Source organism: Haliaeetus albicilla, chromosome 3 (assembly GCF_947461875.1).
Source record: "Haliaeetus albicilla chromosome 3, bHalAlb1.1, whole genome shotgun sequence".
Taxonomy (NCBI): Eukaryota; Metazoa; Chordata; class Aves; order Accipitriformes; family Accipitridae; genus Haliaeetus; species Haliaeetus albicilla.
In genome coordinates this window covers 27,416,686-27,438,112 of record NC_091485.1, presented here as the reverse complement: position 1 = coordinate 27,438,112, position 21,427 = coordinate 27,416,686, and the positions used below count along the sequence as shown (strand labels likewise).

Sequence of the window (21,427 nt, the reverse complement as noted above, 5' to 3'; positions counted from 1 at the left end):
CTGAAGGCCAGCTGTTGCCCTGTCCCTTGAGGACCCCTAGCTCTGAGAAAAGCCTGGCGTGAATAAGTTTTGCAGGGTGTAAAGCCTTACCTCTGGCCCTGCACGGGAATCAGCGCTCAGCACACCTCGTGGCAACACAGAAGCTTCAGGTCGTGCAATGGGGATGGAAAAAGTAAAGAGATAGAGTCCATACAGTACAGAAACAAGGTGGAAAGTGCATTTCTTCGGAGTCTCATTACATTACATTTTTGTTTGTTAAATTGTAAGGACTCAGGTTTTTTCTTCCTTTTTTCTTAAAGGAATGTTTAAGGAGCCTTCTCAGCTAGACCCTGTTGTCATATAACCAGTAATCTCTCCTTGCATTTCTAGACTTCATCCAGCCCACTGTGACTTCCAGCCTGAACTTTTAGTTCAAAATAAATTTTTATTGGAAGGTTATGAACGGAAAATAGGATTTCAAGAACTCCATATTCAATACAGCATCAGTTTATGCTCTATTACATAGTACTAAGAACACTGTATAAAGTGAAAACTTGTACTTACACAGACCTACAACACCTATAAACAAGGCTTTGTGGTTGCACAGGGAAGTCTCTTTGGAGGTTCCTTTCTTGAGTTACTGAATTTCCCTCACCTCCACATAGAATTTATGGGCCCAGTTGAGAAGGATTAAAAACTAACTTAAATTATCAGCCTGAATGGAAAGAGCTCTTTCTCTCCACAGAGGATAAATGTTATGCCATTAACATGCTGGGTTGCTCGGTGTCAGTAGTTCACAGAAACAACCAGACAATTGCTAGAGCAACTATAACCAGCTACTGCTGTGCTCACAGACCAGCCAATGTGTTTCAAGTGCCCTCATCACCACAGAACCAAAGACAAACATAAACCAAAACACAGCTAAATAAAACGTTAATATATCTCCTGGCAACTTACCTCCAACACATTTTAAAAGACCCTTAAAACCTTTATGTAGTGCAACGCAATTTATTACCTGCCTCTCTCCAAGCTGTCTGACAACATAGCTCTTCTATATTTTTGGAAGCAAAAAAGCTCCAGCTGCTTGACACTGAAAATAACGATGATTCACGAAGTCTTGACTTCTAATTTGCCAAGCACTAAACGCGTGCTTTCTTACAAAGATGATGACCCAGGTTTTCTCTGGTTTGTTTTGAAAAAGGAGCAATCGGGAAACAAATCATGGCCTCAGCAACAAAAATATTGCTTTTGTAAAAGAAAAAAAAGCAGTCAAGTGAATAACAGCAAATACCTGCGGGAAAAAAAATATGAGTGTACTTCGGAAATATGCTTTCAATTGGCACCGTGGAGCTTCATGAGGGGGCTGGTTTGATGCTGCCTTCACGTTTCACAACGTGTCGGTAGTAGCTGGTGCTTTGATATGTGCAACTACCACTAACATTTCATAATATGACAATCTAAGAGGTGAAATAGCTTTTGTATTTTAAAATTCATTAAGAACAGCCGCAACTTAGCACTGATGGATACATCATTACTCTTCTAAATCAATGTCTCCTTTGTTGAGTTATATAAAGCCATTTCATTGCTGTGCAGACAGGAGACGCTAATCTAAAAAAGAAAATTTTAAATAAAAGAGATTTAAAATCTATTATAGCACATTATATGGCAGCATTGGCTGCCCCTAGTATCAAGAAATAATGAAACAACTAGAAATATCGTATACCCAAGTAAAAGAGTAAAATAAAAATTGAATTAGCATTTTGAAGTGACAGTTCTGAAATGCTAAAAAAGCTTATCTCAAAACTGTGTGTTTCTGGGTGGGAGAAGAATTTCTAGGACATGCTTTTTCCCTAAGTGAATTTTCCAGGAGTCCCAAGCATTATTTGCCTTCTAGTTCTATAGTGTCAATATGGATTTCTCATACCAATTTCCACATAGCCTGCCTCTACAGCAAAAATATCGTGTGTTTAGAAAACATATTAACACATTTTACAAACCCGTTTATTGCATTTAAACTAACAGTACAGGTGTACATGGAGAAAAAGCTGTTTTCTTAAAAAGATGCCATGCGGTCAGTCTTAGAGTTAACCAACAAGCTTGTTTTAAGCACTGTTTTTTTAAAATCTTTTCTAGATGCCTAGACTGGATCCCAGGGAGCAAATGAGTTCAATGGATTTTCTTTGCTTCTTGGCTTTTGGAGATATTCCGGTTTAGTTCCTAGTGAAGCTTCATGATGAAAAACCTCCCAAGAAACACCAAACCAGGAAGACTTAGGTGGCTCTAAGTGAAATAACTACTTACAGAGGCTACAGGAGAAGTAGTCTGTGTTAGTTTGAAGGAGAATAAGGCTGTGGAGAGCTTTAGCACAATAGTCGGATTGTCAAAGAGCGTGGCTCTAGCAAGCTCTGTGCTTGCCAGGAGCGAGACCAGGAGCCAGGGGGAAGAGTAGCTTAAAAAAGAAGGGAGGAAAGGCCTGAGACTATTTGGTAACACGGTTACAAGCATTACCTTTACTGTAAACCAACTGACTCATGGAGCAGGGGGTTTGGTTTTGGTTCTTAACCTGACATGCTAATTCTGTGGCTTATGAACTGATCTCCAAGTATAGAAAAGGAAGGATAATTTGGTCTAGGGTTGCAACCTTAGCAGGGCAGGTGCCTTATTAGTGTTCTGTGGGTGTTACATCTTCTTTTACTGACAATGGAAATAAAACATCTTCTCCAAGTATGGACAGGACCTATATAAGAATCAGCCTCAAACCTTGAGTCCTAAGGGAGAATGCTGTCTATGCCCACGCGGAGCTCTCGGCAGGATAAAACTCTCATTAGTGACGTGGAGGGTGGAGTGGATGTAAGGTTAATGTTATTATGCCAACTTGCATTAGACAACCTTGTGCAACTCTGGCAGTTTTGGAATGTGGTTCGATTACCTTGTCTAACTTGAGAGCTTGAACAATAGGATTTAAACTTCTGGAATACAACTGACTAGGCTAAATCTTGTCTTTAGGAATGTAGACAGATAGGTAAGTTAACACATATGTGATTAACTCACATGTATATATACACATACACACATATATATACATATAGGTTATACAGGTACGTACCTTATGCGGGTGTCTTCCCAATTATGGGCACCTGCAGCATGCTCAACACCTCACTTGCTACTCTCTGAATTCCCCCTGGCTGCTGAGGTGCTTCCAATTGATGTGTGTAATATGGATGCTCCGTATATGTTCTTCCCCTCCAACCTCACTGCAAGTTCTATATGTCCTTTATACTTACTATTAGTATCCTGGGCTCCATATTCATCTCCAAGTCTGTCAACATAGTTCACCTCTTGTAATCAGGAAATGGTGATTAAATGAACATCCAAGTACAGAAGCTGTCAACCTGGTGTTCATCTTTTTTAAAGTTAAAAAAACCCAAACGTTCAATTACCTTTTGCCCTCGTGGCTCTGAAAAGCTCTTCTTAAAAAAAGAAAGCGGCTTCATCTCTTCTACGATCTTAAGACAGAATCAAGTTCAAAGGTTAATGCCAATCATGTCATTTTTAGCACTTATGGGAACAAAAAAGGAAGAAATATCTCCGCAGAAAAGGTGTATCCTGCAAGCCCTGCAGTTCTCTGTCTTCTAGGGTGGTTGTTATAGCTCCTAAAAGGAGTTTGTCTGGGGCATTTAGATTTTAACCACAACAAGGTCTTGCTGCTTTTAGCTGTCTGTTTCAGCATCTGGTCCATCATTGGAAGGTCTTTGAGACTTTGTTTCAGGATTGGGTTGCAGATAGCATATGACAGGGGCAAAAAAAAAAATGTTATTTATATCCTCTTTATGTGCACAGAAAAAAAATCTCTAGAATATATATACTTATATATGCCATCAACCTAAGAGGGAACATAATCCGCTCTCAAACTGCAGAGCGAGCACAACTTCTTTAGTGCATGCAACAACTTTGACCTTCGTGTGCTGACTCCAGGCTTACATCAATATAACAGTGCCGGGTTTCTTTTCAATTATTTTCTGGGAGTGGCAGGCTCTCTTCCCGGAGTGCTTATTTGTTTCGAATTGGCCTAATTTGCTGAACAATTTGTGCATCCCTGCTACGGGATGCCACGTTTGCCAGGACGGCGAGGGCCGGGGCTGCCCCGGACGCCCCGTCGGTGGCCGCCGGCCTCCGTCCCGGGGGGGCGGCCGCGGGGGTCGGCGCTGCCGCCTCCGGTACCGGCACCGAGACACCCCCCCCCCCCCCAGAGGTAACCACCGCGGCCGGGGCCCGGCGCTGAGCAATTGCCTACGGATGAGTAAGCAGCAAATGTGGTAACTCAGGCCAGCAGCTCTGCAATTAAGGCTATAATTTCAGATGTAGCCAGTAGTCGTAATGAATATTTATTTCAACGTACGAAATAAAAGAAATCGCCCGGCTAGGCGGTACGGGGGAGGTGGTCGTGGGGTAGTTTGGTTTGTGTAGCGCGGCTGCTGCCGGCGGGGAGCTGGCGAGGCCCGGCCCGGCCCGGCCCATGCCGTCCCGTCGCGCGTGGGACAGGCTCCTTCTCCGGCGGTGCGTCGGCCGCAGGGCTTGCGCCCTCCGGCCCGGTGAACGACCCTTCCCGGGGAAGGAAGGGTAAGGAGTGTGCAGCGAGGCGGCTGGCTGCGGTGCCGCGGGGTACGGCTTCCCCGGAGCGGAGCCGGGCGGGAGCCGGCCGAGGACAGGGCCGAGGCTCCGCTCCCCCCCCCTCCCCGCGCTGGGCTGCTCGGGGGGCTCCCCGCGGCAAAAGCCCCCGCGGAGCGGCCTCGCTAGGTCCGGCGGCTCCGTGCCCCGCGGTTGCGGGAGTCTCCCTCGGGTTTTGCCCCGTCGCAGAAGGGGGTAGCTGAGGAAGGAGCTGGGATCCCTGAGAGACGGCGGCGGCGGCACGGGGGGCCGAGTGTCCTCCGGCTGCCCTGAAGTCTGCAGCCCCGGCGAGCTAGCGAGCGGCCCGCGGCGCCCGTCAGCTCCCAGACTCCTGATTTCTCCCTCTCCGCAACCCACCTCGTCGGGGCTCCCGCAAGCCCAGCGAGCGCCGCGGCTAGCGACTGGCTCTTCCCGGGCGGATTCCAAGCCGCACGGATGCAAAGCCCCGAGCGTCCATCTCCGACCGAGCCCCTCGACCGAGTCCCAGGCGCCCGGCTAAAGGTGCGAGGCCGGCGGCGGGAGACGCCGCGGCGGTGCCGCCGGCGGGGACGGGGTCCGCCCCGCCACCATCCCGTCGAGGGCAGCGGAGCGGTGCTGCGGGACAGCCGCGACCCGAGTTTTTGGGGTGGCTTTTTTTTTTTCTTTGTTTGTTTTTAAGTTACTGTGAAGTGAGGACGGGCGAGGGTTGAGGAGGCGCGAGGCGTGCCGACCTCCGTCCCAGCTGCGTGGTGGCGGTCCGTCCCTTCCGAAAGAGCCGCTCCACAGACGGTGTGCGCTTTTTGTCGGGGGGGCCGGGGGGGGACGACCGCCGGGCCGGGGCGGACGCCCCGGCCCGGCGGTCCTCCCCCCCCCCCCCGGCGCCCATCTCCGTTGCTGGACGGGACGGACCCGAGGTGAGCGGCGGGCGCGGTAAGTGGCGCTCCCTTCCCCGCGGTACCCCCTTAGCGCGGCTCTGCCTCCTCCCCATCCATCCCAACGCCTCCCGCCCCTTCCCCGCCGCCGCCACTGAGAGCGCGGCCCCTTTAAGAGCCCGGCTTTGCCTCCCGGTAGCTGAAGGTCATTAAAACACAAAAGCGCTCCAGCGCTGCGGTCCAATATAGCGCATGCGCCCTGCCCGAGGACTGGCAGGGAGACGGCAATATGGCGAGAATGCCTGGCAGCGGCGGCGGCGGCGGAGAGTGGAGCGGCGGCGGCGGAGGGGGAGGCGGCGGCGGCGGCGGCGGGAACAATGCGGGGGACCGGCCGCCCGGCCGCGGCGTCGCCCCCCGCCCGCACCGCTACTGCAGCGCCGGCGAGGAGGAGGAGGGCGAGGAGGAGGATGAGATCCAGGAGGTGCAGATAACGGGGGACGAGGAGGAGGAGGAGGAGGACGGAGCCGATGGGGGGCTGCTGCTGGACGAGGAGGAGGAGGAGGAGGAGGAAGAGGAGATGGGTCTGGAGTGGGACGGCGAGGAGGAGACGGAGCCGCTGCCGCCCGCCCCGGGCCGTACGCCGGGCGGCGGCGGCGGCGGCGGCGGCGTCGGGGCGGCCCCGGGGGGCGCCGCGGCGGCTGCCCCGGGGGGCGGCGGCGGCGGCGGCCCCGGGGGGGCGGCGGAGGACGCGGAGCTGGAGGCGGCCCTGCTGCTGCAGCGGCCGGAGCGGGCGCGGCTGAGCGAGAACACGCGGCTGGCCACCCGCTACGCCGTGCGCATCTTCCGCGAGTACCTGAGCGAGAAGGCGCAGAGCCCCGACTTCGAGACGATGGACAAGGGGGCGCTCTGCCGGGTCCTGCGCTCCTTCTACGCCGAGGCGCGCTCCAAGAGCGGGCAGCTCTACTCCAAGTCCTCCCTCATCAGCATCCGCAGCTCCCTCAACCGCTACCTCAACGAGCCGCCCTACTGCCGCACCCTCGACCTCACCAAGGACCCCGAGCTCCGCGCCGCCAACCTCACCCTGGCCGCCGTCATCCGCAAGCTGGAGGAGCAGGGCGCCGGGCCGGTGGTGCAGAAGCAGGCCATCACCCGCGCCGACCTGCGCAAGCTCTACACCTGCAGCGTCTTCAGCACCCAGAGCCCCTTCGGGCTCCTCAACAAGGTCTGGTTCGAGACCTGCATGTACTTCTGCACCCGAGGCCGGGAGAACCAGCGGGAGCTGGAGGAGGACTCCTTCGGGCTGGCCGTGGACGAGGACGGACGCAAGTTCGTCTACTTCAAGGCGCTGGGGCCCTACCACAAGTCGCGCTCGTCCTCCTGGAGCAAGAAGCGGGCGGAGAGCAGCGACGAGGAGAACCTGCCCCGCATGTACGAGACCGGCACCGAGTTCTGCCCCTATGCCAGCTTCGTCAAGTACCTCTCCAAGCGCAACCCCCTCTGCAAGGCCTTCTTCCAGCGCCCACGGGACCACTGCAGCGAGGGCGACATCACCTGGTACGAGAACAAGGCCATCGGCAAGAACCTCCTGGGCACCCGCATGCAGATGCTCTCCAAGGCGGCCAAGCTCTCCAAGACCTACACCAACCACTGCATCGGCGCCGTCTCCATCGCCACCCTCAACAGCATTGCTGGCATCGGCACCAAGCTGGGGGGACCGCAGCCACCCCACCACCCACCCCCTCCCCACCACCACCACCACCACCACCACCTCCTCCACCACCCCGCCGGCGGGGGCTGCTACACCCCCGCTGCCCTCAATGGCGGGCCGCGGCCCCGGCCGCCCGCCACCAACCCCTACGTGCTGCCCAAAGACGGTGACGCCGCGCCGGTGAAGGCAGAAGCGGCCGCGGTGGCCCCGGCCAAGCGGGCCCTCTACGAGGCGGTGTTCCCAGCGGGGGCTGCGGCTGGTGGCGATGCCTGTGGGCCCTCCGCCTCCCCCAAAAGACTCTGCCGCCGCCCCGCTGAGCCCCTGGACGCTGCCGCGCCCGCCGTGGTGGTGGTCTCAGTGAAACACGACCCCCTGCCTCACCTCCTCCCTGAAGCCAATGGGCACAGAAGCACCACCTCACCCACAGTAGTTTCACCTGCTATTGTTTCCCCCACACAGGTAACCGGAAAAAAAGAAAAAAGAAAGGAGGAAAAAAAAAAAAAAAGAAAAAAAAAAAAGGTGGCAACCCCGCACCCCATCCCACATAGCCCCCACTGCACCCCTCCTTTCTTCCCCGTCTCCCCCAAGGCTGGGCACTGACGCACACTGCTGGCCCCGGGGTGGCTTCTGGGGCGACACTCACTGTCCCAATGAGCCCGGACGCGAGTTACCCAGCTTCCTCGCCCCCCAGTTGCCTCTTCCCCCTGCCACCAGTCCAGTGGCCGCTTGCTGCGTGCCTGTGGGTCGGACTGGAGAGGTGCCCGGGTGCTGCCATGCTCCCCCTTGGCAGCAGCACAGACAGCTCAGCCCTGGGGGCTCCCCCTTTCCCTCCTTTTTCTTTCTTTCCCCCCTTTTTTCTTTCTCTTTTTGTGGGAGATGCGAGTTATGAAAGTCGGGCCACAATAATAGATAAGGGCATCAGGTATCATTAGTGTGTGTGGTGTTCTTGATGTGCTAATGAACTATTTGAATAACCTCAAATGCAGGAAACAGCTGGGAGAATACTCAATTACACACTAGTAATGAGGGTGTAATTTTAAACTTCAGAAGTTAACAAGAGGGTTAATATGGCAATTGCATTCATCTTGTATTTGTTTATTTAAAATAGCTCTGTTTCCTGGCAGTGATCCTCTTTTTTTTTCCTTTATTCTTTTTTTTTTTTTTTTATAAGGCAAATTGGCTCTAGTTGCGTTAGTTACCGTAGTGGCGAAATATACAGTAATAGCACAATTAAACGGGTTTAGGTGCAGCTTAACTGTGGAATGAGCCCAAGTTCATTAGCTGTGTTTCGTTGAGGTAAAGCAATCTTGTCAAAAGCGCTGTTGAGCTGTGCCTTAATGCGCGCCTTGCGAACCCCCTCTGCTGTGTGCCGGCACGTGCTGGTGCCTGCTCCCTGTCCCCTCCAAAAAGTACTTTCCTTTCAGGTGTTTGAGTGCTGGAGCTAAATTACTTCAGTTAAAGATTCGCTGCACCTCTGCAATTGGCTTGAAGTTTGGAAGTCATTCTAACTAAATCTATAAAGCGTGCGCAGTTACGTTGTGCCCCACAAAATACCGTGTTTCAGGCAAGAACTTTATTGCTGGCTGCCCTACGCGATTACAAAACCCCTCTGACATTCTTGTGTCGAGTAATAACAGGGATCGCAGCCGTCGGCCGGAGATCGTGGCGCTGGGTGAGCACAGGTATATGACATGCCTGAGCTGTTTCCCAAGTGGAAATACCAGTTCTGGACAGACTGACCCTTTCAAAGAGTTTGCCAGCTAATCAACCAGCCTGAAGGCTAATTGGGGGGAGGGAGGGAGAAGGAGGCTTCCAGTGAATGCCTGCATAAGCACCTACGTTCTTTAAAATACCTGTGACCTCTCCTTTCTCGTAGGGGTTGGGTTTTTTTTTTTGGACCACTTCAGTGCAGTACTGTAGTTTGATCTCCTGCTGTGTGTATCTGGTGTCTCTGAATGGCTTAGAGGCTTGATTATGTGCAGATAATGTTTTTGTTCTAGCTCATTATTTCAGGTATAAGCTAATGCTCTTCACTGTACTTAACCCTAGACTCCTCTTTCCCTCGCTTTTAATGACCTTGAAAGTAATTTTGAAACTTCAGGTGTGGTTTAACTTTTTTAGAGCAGCAGCGCACATGAGTACGGGAAGGAGAAGAGGGAACTGGGCAGAGCAGTTCTGATCCAGCTAGTGGTAACAGAGTATATATGTCTTTAACCTGTTAAATGAGGTGTCTTGGTACCTTCAGTCATCAGGCTGGAGAGCTTGATCTCTACCCGGGCCCACAAATCTCTTCACACTTGCATACAGCTTAGGCGAGGAGAAACCCAGCTGCTGTGCTGTTTGTTGCAGAGCTGCGCTTCCTACGTGAAGCATTTGGAGCTGTAATTCTCATTAGTGGCGGACTATAGGGAGAAAGGGAGAAATATCTAAAATAGATGATAGAGTACACAGACATGTGCTGTTTTCTTCGGTGTATCAAGAAAGAAAATGAGCAATCAGCAAAGATACTAGACAGTGTGGGTTTTTTCAGTAATTATATGGAAATGTTCATCTCCTTTAACAACTTAATGAGCTAAACAAGCTGCCCAGCCACTTTTGTAGCTGAATCTTGCCTTCACTACAAAACTCGTTAATTTAAGTCTTTAGGAGAAGGAAAAGTGTTTTGTGGTTTTGTTTTTGGTTTTTTTTTTTCCTTCTTTTTAATCGCCAATTCTTGTCGTGTCAGTTTTAACTTACACACTTCTTCTGGCATGTGACAAAATGAAAAAATACTGGCTGTGGAATAGATTTCCTTGGGAGAATGTTAATGGTAAACTTTTTCTCCCTAGTCTCCTTTTATAATAGTTACACTAATCGAGGTTCAGGGCATTTCCTGGGGAAATTAATGACTGGCTGGGGTTAATGGCCCAAGGCATTGCCTCAAGCCATCGACTCTCCCAGCTGGTCATTAATCCCCAGGAAATGCCCTGGCCCTCAATCGTTATTGCTTAATTATAAACAAAGACTTTCCAGGCCTTTTTACTGAATACATATCATCAAGTAATGTGACACTAAATTCCGCTGTTGACAAATATTACTGATTCCTTGAAAACATGAAGGTCATAAGTTTGTGGTTTATTGGTTGCCTTTCTAATTATTCTTTCAGGGGACAGATTCTGCTGCCCTTATGGACCTGTGCAATATTCTGGTGAAAAAATAGTGGCGTGATGAGTGGGTTTTGTAGCATCTTTATACTCTGTGCATGTATGCTCTTTTATAGCATTGATAGCATTAAGCAAGGCATGGAAAAGGTTAAATGAAGGCACTAAATGGGATGTCTTCAATTTGCACTGACTACAAACTTTAAGTGTAAGAATTTGAGTAAGGATGTTAATTTTATGCTTTTCTATCGTGGCTGCACCCGTCTTTTGTTTTAGCCCCGAGATGTCTTTTCAATGCTGGGTTTGTAGGAGCCTTCTCCAGAGCTAGGGAAAGGTACATTAAATGTTCATCTTGATCCAACTATTGCTTTAGGTTGCAGCCTTGAGAGCAGCATTTATAGAGTATATTTTAAGTATACTGCACTGTGCCATCATGGCACAACTTTCTTTTCAGTCCTTATTTGCTCTGAAGTGTAGTAATTTTCCTGCCACTGACAGCAGTACTTCAGTTCAAGTTGATGACAGAGGGATGTAATTTGGCTGTTGTTCATCTCTCGTGTTACTGAAAGATGAACAATAGCTAAAGTTTAAGCTTTTGATGCTACAATGGGGTGGTAGCTGTTGACATTTATAGGTCTGGTACACGCTGAACTTAGTACAGTAGTAATACCCCAAAATAGGTCTAGGAAAATAGATTGGCTTCTGCCATGGGTGAGGAGAGTTGCTTGTCACTTGAAAATGCTTCTGTTATGTTGGTTCTCTAACTCAGCTGGGTTTCTCTGGGCTGCTTGCGAAGAGTTTCATCGGCTATTAAGATATCTGCCAAACACGCAGTCGTTAAAACATGACCCACGTGCATTTGTCTTGGCTCTTCCGGGGTATCCTTAAACATTTTTTCCTCCTGCTTTAAATCCAAAGCTGCCCTTTTTTTTTTTCTTTTGATCTGGCACATGTATTTTCATTGCCTTACGCTGTCTTTGAAGGGCTTACTTTGACCAGAACCAGAAATCTAGTTTTGACTGCAGGTTTCGCAAAAGAAGGCAAAACAGTAGCACATGACAAATGTAAGTAGGCAGCAGGCACAACTGGGAACAAATCAAAGTAACTAAGAAGTTAGTCTAGCTCTTTTTAGTCTTTGTTTTTGGAGGTGGATAAGAATCTTTCTGCTTGATCTTTGATCTGGGAACATCCTGCACTTCCATAAAATGGCCACAAAAAAGGCTTCTGTTCTGTACAAATGTTTATAGTAGTCTGATGAGAATCATCGCTAGGTGCTTTCCAAGTATACAGGGCAGGAGAACTCCTCAGCTTCAGGGAAGGATGCTTAGGATGGCAGTGTTAGGATGCTAGGCTTTATTTCTATACAGATAATAGATGGGGCAATATCCCTATCTTAAAGGCTTAAAGTACAGTAGCTATTAAGACTGATGACTGCTAAATACCTTGTTAGTTCTTCTGGCAGTACTTCAGTTGATCTGGTTTCAGAGGTTAGTACTGGCTGCCCTACTGCCTAGTTAGTGCCGTCCTCTCTGATTAATGGATTATCCCAGGTTGCAAGAAAATCCAGGATTTGCTTGGTGTCTTTTTTAAAAGAAACACGGAGGTTAAAATCTTGGTGTGAGGGTTAAAGGAACTTTAACCTACAGTTAAAGAAAGGGTGCCTACCTTAGAGGCTACTGTTAGTTTCTTGGTTGTTGTTTGTGGTTTTTTTAATGGGGAAGATTTTAATCTTCTGCTAGGTTACAGGTGTGGAAAGTGATAAACCGTAGAAGGGACCTATTATACCTGATAGTCATCAAAATTGCTCTGAAATCCTCAGGAGGCAGGGGATAGGGTAGAAGGGTTGTCAAATATGGGCCCCAAAGACAGCTTTCTTACCAATCTCTATAGAAAAATGTGTGAATTCTGACTATTGCTTTCTTCAGTGGAAGTCAGTGTTGTTTGTAAGTGAATGCTTCTAAAGATTGTTGAACAGAGATGGGGTTTTTTTTGAAGACAGTAGGATATCCCAGGCTATGTTCCTTATAACTAACATGAAGTTTGATAGGCACGGGAATGTTTCCCAAGATGAGTGCAAGAAAAGCGGAATAGAGATTAGGCTCAGCGATCTCATATACAGCTTTGGAGGCAGTACATGCACTGAAAGGGATGAAAGGAACTGGTTTTTCTTTCCTAGACTGGAGTTGGTCCGTTTTGGATCAGCTGTTGAGGAGGGAGTTGATTTGAGGTGACTCAGAAGAGTATTTTGCAGATGATCTGAGAATGGTGTTTTGATACACGCATTTGGAATTGTGGTTGTGAAGTTTAAAGTCTAATACTGTCTTTGTAGGTCCTCTTAGTTGCTTTGGAACGATATATTGGAAGTATTAAGTTTTGTAACTATTTCAGATGGCGATTTCTTCCACTATCACTTTAATTTTCAAAATACTTCTACTTTTTAGAAATTAGACTCCTTTTATTTAGTTGCATCATGTGAGCTAGTCAGAGAACTTGCTTGGTCCAGTCTTCAGTGGTGGTAAGAATGCAAGAGGTGATCGGTTTTGTATAACTCAAATGAAGATGACCTTTTTAGTACAATTAGGAGGAAAAACCAGCATCATTGAAGCACTGCTGTATTTTGACACTTTTTTAAATTCTATAGAATCTGAAATGACTATGTTGGTACTCTTCCTCTGTGCACATCAAAGATAAAATGCACAAACTTAAAGGCAGCAGAGATTGGTGTTTTGGTTTTTTTTTAACAAAAAGTCTTCTGTGATTATCCTGTAAAAGATTTGCCATTGCCCACTGCTCTCCTTCTAGAGAGCAAGAGATCAGAAACTGTTCAGTCTAATTGGTGAGTCTGTATGACAGTGAGCTGCCTTATTTCATGTATGGTGTAGAAATAAATGAGTGCTTAAACCCTTTGAAACACACCACTACTGCAAAAGCCATAGGCTGTAATTAAATTGAATGTGGGGTTGTATTGTCTTGTGCCCTTGGCTATAAACTTGATAACAGACCATGGTACACCCACTATTGTGTTAGAAGCTGGAACCTAATTAGCGATGTTGTAGATTTTCAGTCACTTTTGAAGCCCTTCTGTTCATCTTTTTCCCTGTGTCCTTTCTTTCTTATTATTTTGCTTTTCTGTTTCTGAAGCAATAAATGCACCCTTCTTTTCAGAAGGAAATCATTAAGGGCATGTAGCCAAATATGTATGTGCAAGATAATTTTTTATCATATTTTGGATTCAAGGGACACATGTTGGTAACTGCATTTTATCTGATGTAGAAGAGATTTATTAGTGTTGTGATAGTAAAAATATATAATCGTGTTTCCAGGGAATGCTTTCTAAGTCTCTTCCAGGCATTTGAGGGGGGAGTAAGGAAGGGATTGGAACTTCTCATAATACCTTGATCTAAAAGTAACATTGGAAGACACACGATTGAGTTCTGTTCTGGTTGTTTTTGGGGGGATTATCTACAAGGAAAAATGGCTCTTACGGGCTTTTAGAAATCCATGTGCTTTTGCACTCAGCCAGTTTTAGTTAGTTGATCTGAAAACCTTCAGACTTGCTAAGGACTTAATCCCTAATGAGGGCAAGTGCCTTTGATGTGTTCTTAATGCCATTTTTAATTTGGGAAATAATCAAAGTTGTAGTGCATAGATGCAGTATATACATTTCCAGTAAGTTCTTAGTTAATTGATATGCTTGCCTGTTGTATGTATCTGTACACTTCTGTAGCTAGGACAGATCATTTTAATTAAATTGAAATTGAGTGAAATTTTTAAGCCCTATTCACTTTACCAATATATGAAAACTTTTTTTCACTGTATGCTTAGGGCACATTTGTTCTGTATAGCACAGTCCTGTGCATAGGTACTTGAGCGAGCACCTCCTCGGGACTTCTGAGTTGCTTCATGTACTAGCCTGAGTGGTACACTGTGCTGATGTGTTTTGCAGTGTTTCTGGTACTTCAACTGGGTAGCGTAGCCTGGATAATGCTATCATTTAGCTTTTGGCAAGGGGTAATCGCAACTTTTCCAGCAGTGGCAGCAGCAGTGTGGAACTGATGCTTCTCCTGTATTACTCTCATGGTTTTCCATTGGGGAGCAATGGGAGTCCGGGAGGACAAAGCTGATGTGATCTGCGGGGAGGAATGGACTATAAATCCCTTGGTGAAGCTTCCCTAAAGTGGAGCTAGGAGAGGAGGTTTGAGTGTAGCTTTTTTGGTAGTGGGAGTAGCTCATGGGGGGTAGATAGTTTGTTTGGTAGGTGCTGTTCAGGCAACTCTGGCTGGAGCACTTGTCCTTGCAAAAGGAGGAGGGCAGAAATCTCTTTATGGGAGGCGAGGTGCCAGGATGAATTTTTGCTTTCCTTCTGTTTTCTTATCCCAAAGATCTTGTGGAGGTGCTGGGGTGATTTCTGAGCTGGGCTTATCTCTAGCACAGTGCTTCATTTCACTCTCTCCTCCTTAAAGTGCCTGGGAACCGGGTCTCATGATGCTGTCATTTGTTTTAGTTTGTTTTTTGGGATGGGAAGTGGGAGGAAGAGGAGGCTGTGTAGTTGGGACTCTTGTGCTTGGTAGCTCTAATGCAGGAGCCACAGCTCTCAGGCTTCCCTGCAAATTGGCACCTGTATATGCTGCTAATACTTTCATATCTGTCTGTCAGAAATGTAGTGCATAAATGAATGACTTCCCTAAAACACCACTGTATTTTAAGCTCCCCTTTTTTTTGTGTGTCCATTTATGTATGTTTAAAATTAAGGATTGCTGAAGAAATTTCAAGAGTGGTTTCTCAACACCCTTCTACTGAATCCTGAGCTTTACTCACCACAGCGATATATATAGCTGCTTCTTTTGCTGTTGTTGATTTTGCTCCGTGTGTTTCTAGTAGGCTTCAAAAGTGGCAGGGAAAGGTTGGCCTGAAGTAAGGACAGCATGCTGTGTCTGATGCTTTGACTTTAAAGGTCCAGTGCAGTCATCCTGAGCTCTTACTCTGATATGTGGTTACCGGTGGCAAAGCCTGTGCTCACCTTGCTGGCGTGAGCTCTCGTTTCATGGATGAGCTGTCTGCGGTGCACCCGGAGGAACAGCACCGAAACTCTCGGGTGCAATAGGAAACCGTCAGTGGTTAATTACCAAGTGTCCTCTGGCTTAAAGCTCCCCTGGAGAAGAAGCAGCGGAAGCATGTGGTGTGTCTGGCCGACGCGGGGGTGGGAACACAGGGTATGTGGGTTTAGCACGGAAGAGAACGGGAAATCCGGTCGCGTTGCCCTCCTCACCTCAGTTCTGCTTGGGGTGGGTTGAGACTGTTTTCTCCTTGTGCCTGAAATGTGGGGAAGAGGAGGAGTGAGGAAGGTGAAGTGGGGTGAAATAGCTTCCTTCCTTCCTCCCTTCTTAGAAGGGCTGGCTGTTACCTGCGACATGCCTGATAAACTCCTTCCCTTGTATTGAAATCGCCCCATTCAGAAGTATGCGAGACATCTGAAGTACTGTAATTAACCCATATAGTTTTGATGCCAAGTTAACTGTGAGAGTTAGGTTGACGAGTTGGGAAGTGTAAATGGGAGCACAGATGTAACAGACAGACGTAACAGACAGACCTACGGCTGTAGTATGAACGGTGTGGCAATGTCGGATAAAGAGGGAACGTGCTTGAATTGGTTGCCTTTTTGAGGGTTTCCCAGTGTTTCTAATAATTTTATGACTAGCAGCGCTCATGTAAAGGATGCTTCTTTGCTCCTTCCCCTCATCTTGGATACGACAGCGATACTGGCTGCAGTTGTTTATCACAGGAGTTAGCTAGAAAATTATTACACAGCACGTTTGTGGTGATCGGCAGATGATGCTTTGTGTAGGCTTTTATCAAATTTATCAGTACTAGTTTCCATATTGGGTTTAGAAAACATGTTGTCTTTTTCCTGTCATCACAACACTAGTTTCTGGAAGCTCTCCGTACACCGTTGCAAGACCAGGTTCACGCTTCTACTTGATTCTTTAAAATGCTTTTTAGACAGCGGGGTGGAAATAATAAGATGCTCTAAGCCTGTGGGATTTGGCAAATAACCAGTTCAGAAAGAACGGTTTAGCCTTTTAGTATACTTTACACTTTCTCATATCTTTTATTTTGGTAATGCTAAAGAATGTATCTCGCTGATTATCTCTCTTTGAAAATGCAGTTTCTCTGGACACACACTCTCTCTCTGAAAATGCACGCTAATCAGTGACTGGCAAACTTGGGAGTGGAAAAGTAACTGTTCTTGGAGGCAAAAGGGATAATGCAAAGCTCTGGTCTGTGAGAAGTAAGTTCTCTCAAACTGACTGATGTTGGTAGGAATATGACTGCTTTCCAGCACAAACACTTGAAAAATTTATGTTCCTTAGAAAGGATGGCAATGCAAATCCCCCAGCCTTTGGCTCTGATTCTTTTGCCCAAGTACTGTTTGAAAATAAAACAGGCAGAGTGAGACTAACACGGTTTCAGTGTCAGACTTACTGCTTCAAAATCGACTTTCTGAAGCTGCTGCCAATCCAAAGCAGTATGGGTAACACAGTTATGGTTTTATTCTTAAAAAGCAGAAACAACTTTAATATCCTGTCAGAACTTTGCAGTTTTGCCTTCCTTTTGGGGTATTTGACACACTTCTAAAGCAGCCTTATTTCTGGTTTTATCTCTTTAGAAGTCTTTGCAAGTTAGCTTTTTTTTTTGTTTTTTTTTAAAAGCATTATTTTTAAAATACACCTGCATTTGCCAGCTGGTCTCAAATAAAACATTGTGAGGCTTTTTGATATCTCTTAAGTAGTGTCTGGATACAAATGTTACCACTGAAAGTACTTTTAGTTATAAGCTGTTCCCTTCACTTTTAGGCATTGAAAAGTATCAAAAGTAAGAAATGCCAAACAAAAAAAGCTAAGGAAAAGCCAGGTTCATTGTAACTAGCAAGTACAAATGTGTCAAAATGGGTATTGAGTTTAAAATGTACAGGGACTCAATAATACTAAACATAGTATTAATTGAAATGCTAATGCATTGGTGTATGGAAGTAGCACTACACTACTGTGTAAATGCCAAAAGTATCCCTGTGGTACAGAGGAGGATAATTCAGCGTGCTTTTTAAAGTTTACTATGGTAATTCATTAGGAAAGGATTCCTCATGCCTGTGCTAAAGTGGAATTTTAACCAATCAGTTTTCCTCAGTATGGTATATTCACTTCCAAACTGCTAATAGATATATTCAGGATCATGAATATAATAGTAGGCTAGATTTGCAGTACAGGCTAATGATATGGTAGTAATTGCTAGACTCACGTAAAACATATGGCAGACACTTTCAGAAGCTTATGTGTGTTGTTTTAATTGTTGAGAGATACCAAAGGATCAGGTCAAATCTATATCTTTCCAGGAAAAGATATATTAGCAGATAATTTTTTTTTTTTTTTTTTTTTTTTTAGATTTCACAAGGCCCATTGTCCAAATTTTTGCTCAAAAGCAAAACACCCCCACCCCTGCTTGGTAACTTAGCTGAATATTCTAATGTACTAAGGTATTTCTATTTCTGTAAAGGGCTGGACTGATTCCACTGGACACTTTTTTTTACTGCAGGGTTGTGATCTCGCCACCGTTAGTTGCTGTAAAATGCTCCGGTGTGGTGTCTTTCGGGCATTCTTCTGTGACGGTTTCCAGTGACAGAGCCTCAGCGACTCAGCAGCCCCTCGCTGGGTGCGTGGGGTGGCCGAGTCCTGCGTGGCCCCCCCATCCCTGCAGGGAGTGGGTTCAGGCTGCAGCACAAACGGATGCTGCCGCTTGAGCGGCGACCGTGCAGCCCCCCTGCCGCGGGGATGCTGGGCACCGCTGCTGACCGCCCCCACGGCTCTGGGCTCCTTGGGTCCTCTCAGGATTTCCTCAAAAAAAAGGAAACTAATGCTGTAAGGAAGAACTGAAATGTCTTCCCCCCCAATTCTTTATAGAACTGAAAACCTCCAAAACAAGCCCCAATCTGAAAAGCTTTTATTCTTTTTAATATTGATGGCACTGGTCTGAAATAGCTCTTGTCTCCTTTACCTGAAGGGACTAGATTTTTTAGGAGGGCAGGAGAGCAGAGATGAGCTTACCAACCTATCCGGAGGTTGGGAAGCAGGTGTTAATGGTGCTAGGAGGACTTTGAAGGCAGAACATAAGAATTTTGTGAGAAGAAAAAGATCTGGAAAAAATTTGAAATGGAAAATAAGGAGGAGAGGGAAAGCAGGGTCAGAAAACGTTACCAACTATCTTGTTGTAGCACATCAGTTTAGAAACTAGATTAATTTCTGTATACCAGTGTGCTTCTGCTGGATTAGTTTGATGGATTCAAGGGGTGGGAAATAATGCTCCTGTTTGAAGAGGGCCTAAACTGGAGGAGGAAATTAGGATTAAAAAAAATCCTTCTCTCCTAACGCTGAATAATGAATGTGGTAGGCACTGAAGCAAGATTTGATCAAGAAAAAGATAGACCCAGAGGGTCTTTCTACTTTTTAGTAAAAATGCTAGAGGAAAATGTAAAAGAACAGTGAGGTGTGGAGGGGAAGTCTTGGTTTTCTTCAACTTTCAGCTTAGTTAAAAGAAAATGAGTATGATGTAAATTAAGTACAGTGTATTCTTGCCTCTTACGGAAATTGAAATCTAAAGATTTTTCCCTTAACACTTAAACCAGTGACACTTAAACCAGTGATTTCCTGTAGAGTTTTGCTTCAGAGTAAGCATTAGTTCTTGGGTACATATCCCAAAAGAAATCCACTGGAAGCGCTGTGGTAAAATGGCCTGTAAGCATTGTGTTTGTTTTTATGCCTAGTGGACAATAAACTAGTTTCCTTAAGCTACTTGAAATACTCCTTGTTAACCAAAGCGTCCAGATCAATTTCTCATTCACTTCTTATTAAAACTCAGTGAGGAAGTTGGGAAAACATGTTTTTGATCAAAGTGCTGTATAAACTAGTCATCTACTCCATTAATCTTTAAGCTGCTTCATAAAATTTCTGAGAAGAACCCTGGCGGGTTCCTGCTTTCACAGACAGCTTCATCCCACCTGGATGCCAAACAGAGAGAGAACAGTTCCACTGTGTGATGGGAGGGCACATGGGAAGTTTACAGGATCTAGAGGAGAGGAGACAGTTGGAGAGTCTTGTTTTTCCCATGTTCATCTGACTCGCAGTTTCCTAGTGGAATGCTAGAATTGTTGAATTATTTTATGAATAGCTGTCTGCATCCAAAATGACTTCTGTATGCTAGCCTATTCTGTACGTTAATGCCTGTATTTTTCTTGTGTACTCAGTTCATGTTATATATGACAACCTTAAATGCCTCAGTGGTGTGCTTAATCAAAATACATTTTTTTTCCCTACAGAAACAAAGGTAGGGTCATAGGTCTGAGAAGTCAGGAATTTCTTGTTGGTTCTGGTGGTAGATGGCTGGATGCTAGCTTTCAGCAACCCATTCTTGAGAAGAAGTTAGCCTGCTATCATACTGTACTCCACTTTTTTCATAAACTTATTTTAAACTTCTATACAGGCTCTTTTCAGTTCTCTCTTCTATCAAGTTTCTGCCTGTGCATCTTAATGAGTAGGAGACCTCAGATCAGTATTTACAGCATCTGCTTCCGTGCTTTTATATATGAGGCCATATCAAGATACATGGTTATGCACCTTATGTGGAACTTACTCAAGGAGAAGCGTTCATCTGATCAGCAGTATCTACTTGTTGGCAATGGTAGGAGGATGCTTGAAGCACTGTTGTAAAAGCGGTAGTATTGTGTTTTGGAGACGCTGTCAAATATGCTGGTTTTGTTGCGACTTGAAAATTAAAGCTTTGTGTTTTACTGTGGAAAGAAGTATATGAGAAGTGGCCACCACAACATAAAGCCTCCCTGGAGTGAGAAGCACTCTGTCTGCCTGCCAGCAGGGCAATACCATGAGAGTACGAGGTTGTGCTTCAAGAGATGGGAGATGGCAGTCTTGGAGATGGTCTGCCAGTTGATTAAAGGGCAGAAGGAGGAGATGGGCTACGTGACTGAGAAAGCTGGTAAGAGATGTTAATCTGGTTGCACCAGCAATCTAGCCTGAAAGAGGGTGGGGGAAGAAAGTTCTCATCCGTTTTAATGGAAAGTCGTTAGCAGGTTTTTTTGTGACTTATGTGAAAATGAGTGGTCTCAGTCGGATCCTAGTGGGCAAGTATCCTCACAGCGGAGGCGGCCACCGGAACTGACAGTAATTGTCACTCCGGTGGGCATCCTGCCTGGCGAGGCAGGGGAAGAGCTGCCCTCACCCCAGAGGTGAGCTCCTGACCATCAGGACAGGCTGACGGCCGTGTGAGGAAGCTCGCTCTGCCCATGGCGCATTTGCTGTCTGGATGGTCTGCTGGGCTGTGAATACGATGTTATCTAAAAGTAGCAGATTCCTGTACCGATTTAAGTGGAAAAACAAGACTAATGGCCAAATTCGTACTCTCTGTGTTTTTCACTAATCATGAAAAATAGCAGTTTGCTTCTCCATCCTCCTGGCTTAACCATCTTCATATAACTGCATTGACTTTTACCGATGGCTTCTTGTGTCTAATCATTTCTTAATGAAGCAGGCGACTATATTTTATTTTATCCTGCACGGGTTTCTTTTTGTCACTCGTTCTTGTTTCCCTCCACTCCATTTCCACTCCAGGCAAAAATTATTTCCAGCTGAGAGGGGCTGGATGCATGTCGTTCCAGAGCAATTGTAAATGACCCTGCAGATTTGCTTGCAAAAAGCAGAACATATTTCCCCTCGGTGCACACCCCCCCTCTTCTCACCTAGAATGCATGCAAGAAAGGTCACACGGGGCCAGACCTGAAGGGTGTCTGTCTCTGTACCCCATCCCCACATCAGTGGCCAAGAGCAGATGTCTGTAGAAGAGAACAGGAATGGGTGAGTAGGTGATGCTTCTCATGTGGGTCTTCTAAAGGTGTTTGCTAGGTCCTCCTCTGAGGTGTAAGTGATGTGGCAGAAGGACATTAATCATTAAAAAACAGATATTAACACAGTCATATTGGGTCTGTGGGATGAACAGACCCCTTTGCATTTTCCTCTCAA

The 21,427-nt window shown here is 46.5% G+C and overlaps 1 protein-coding gene across 5 annotated transcripts in view; it reads left to right on the top strand.

Annotated features, from left to right (window-relative positions):
- KCTD1 (potassium channel tetramerization domain containing 1) overlaps positions 1 to 21,427 on the top strand; it is a 104,615-nt gene that overhangs the window by 28,035 nt on the left and 55,153 nt on the right. Inside the window, exon 1 of one of the 5 annotated variants that reach the window (XM_069779214.1) lies at positions 4,900 to 5,148. The exons of 2 other annotated variants lie outside the window; for them this stretch is intronic. In XM_069779214.1, the coding sequence (XP_069635315.1) occupies positions 5,083 to 5,148 (66 nt within the window). In that variant the 5' untranslated portion in view covers positions 4,900 to 5,082. Of the gene's footprint in view, positions 1 to 4,899; positions 5,149 to 5,478; positions 5,557 to 5,682; positions 7,666 to 21,427 lie in introns of those variants that run through there. 2 more of the 5 variants (XM_069779217.1, XM_069779213.1) reach the window with 2 other exon arrangements.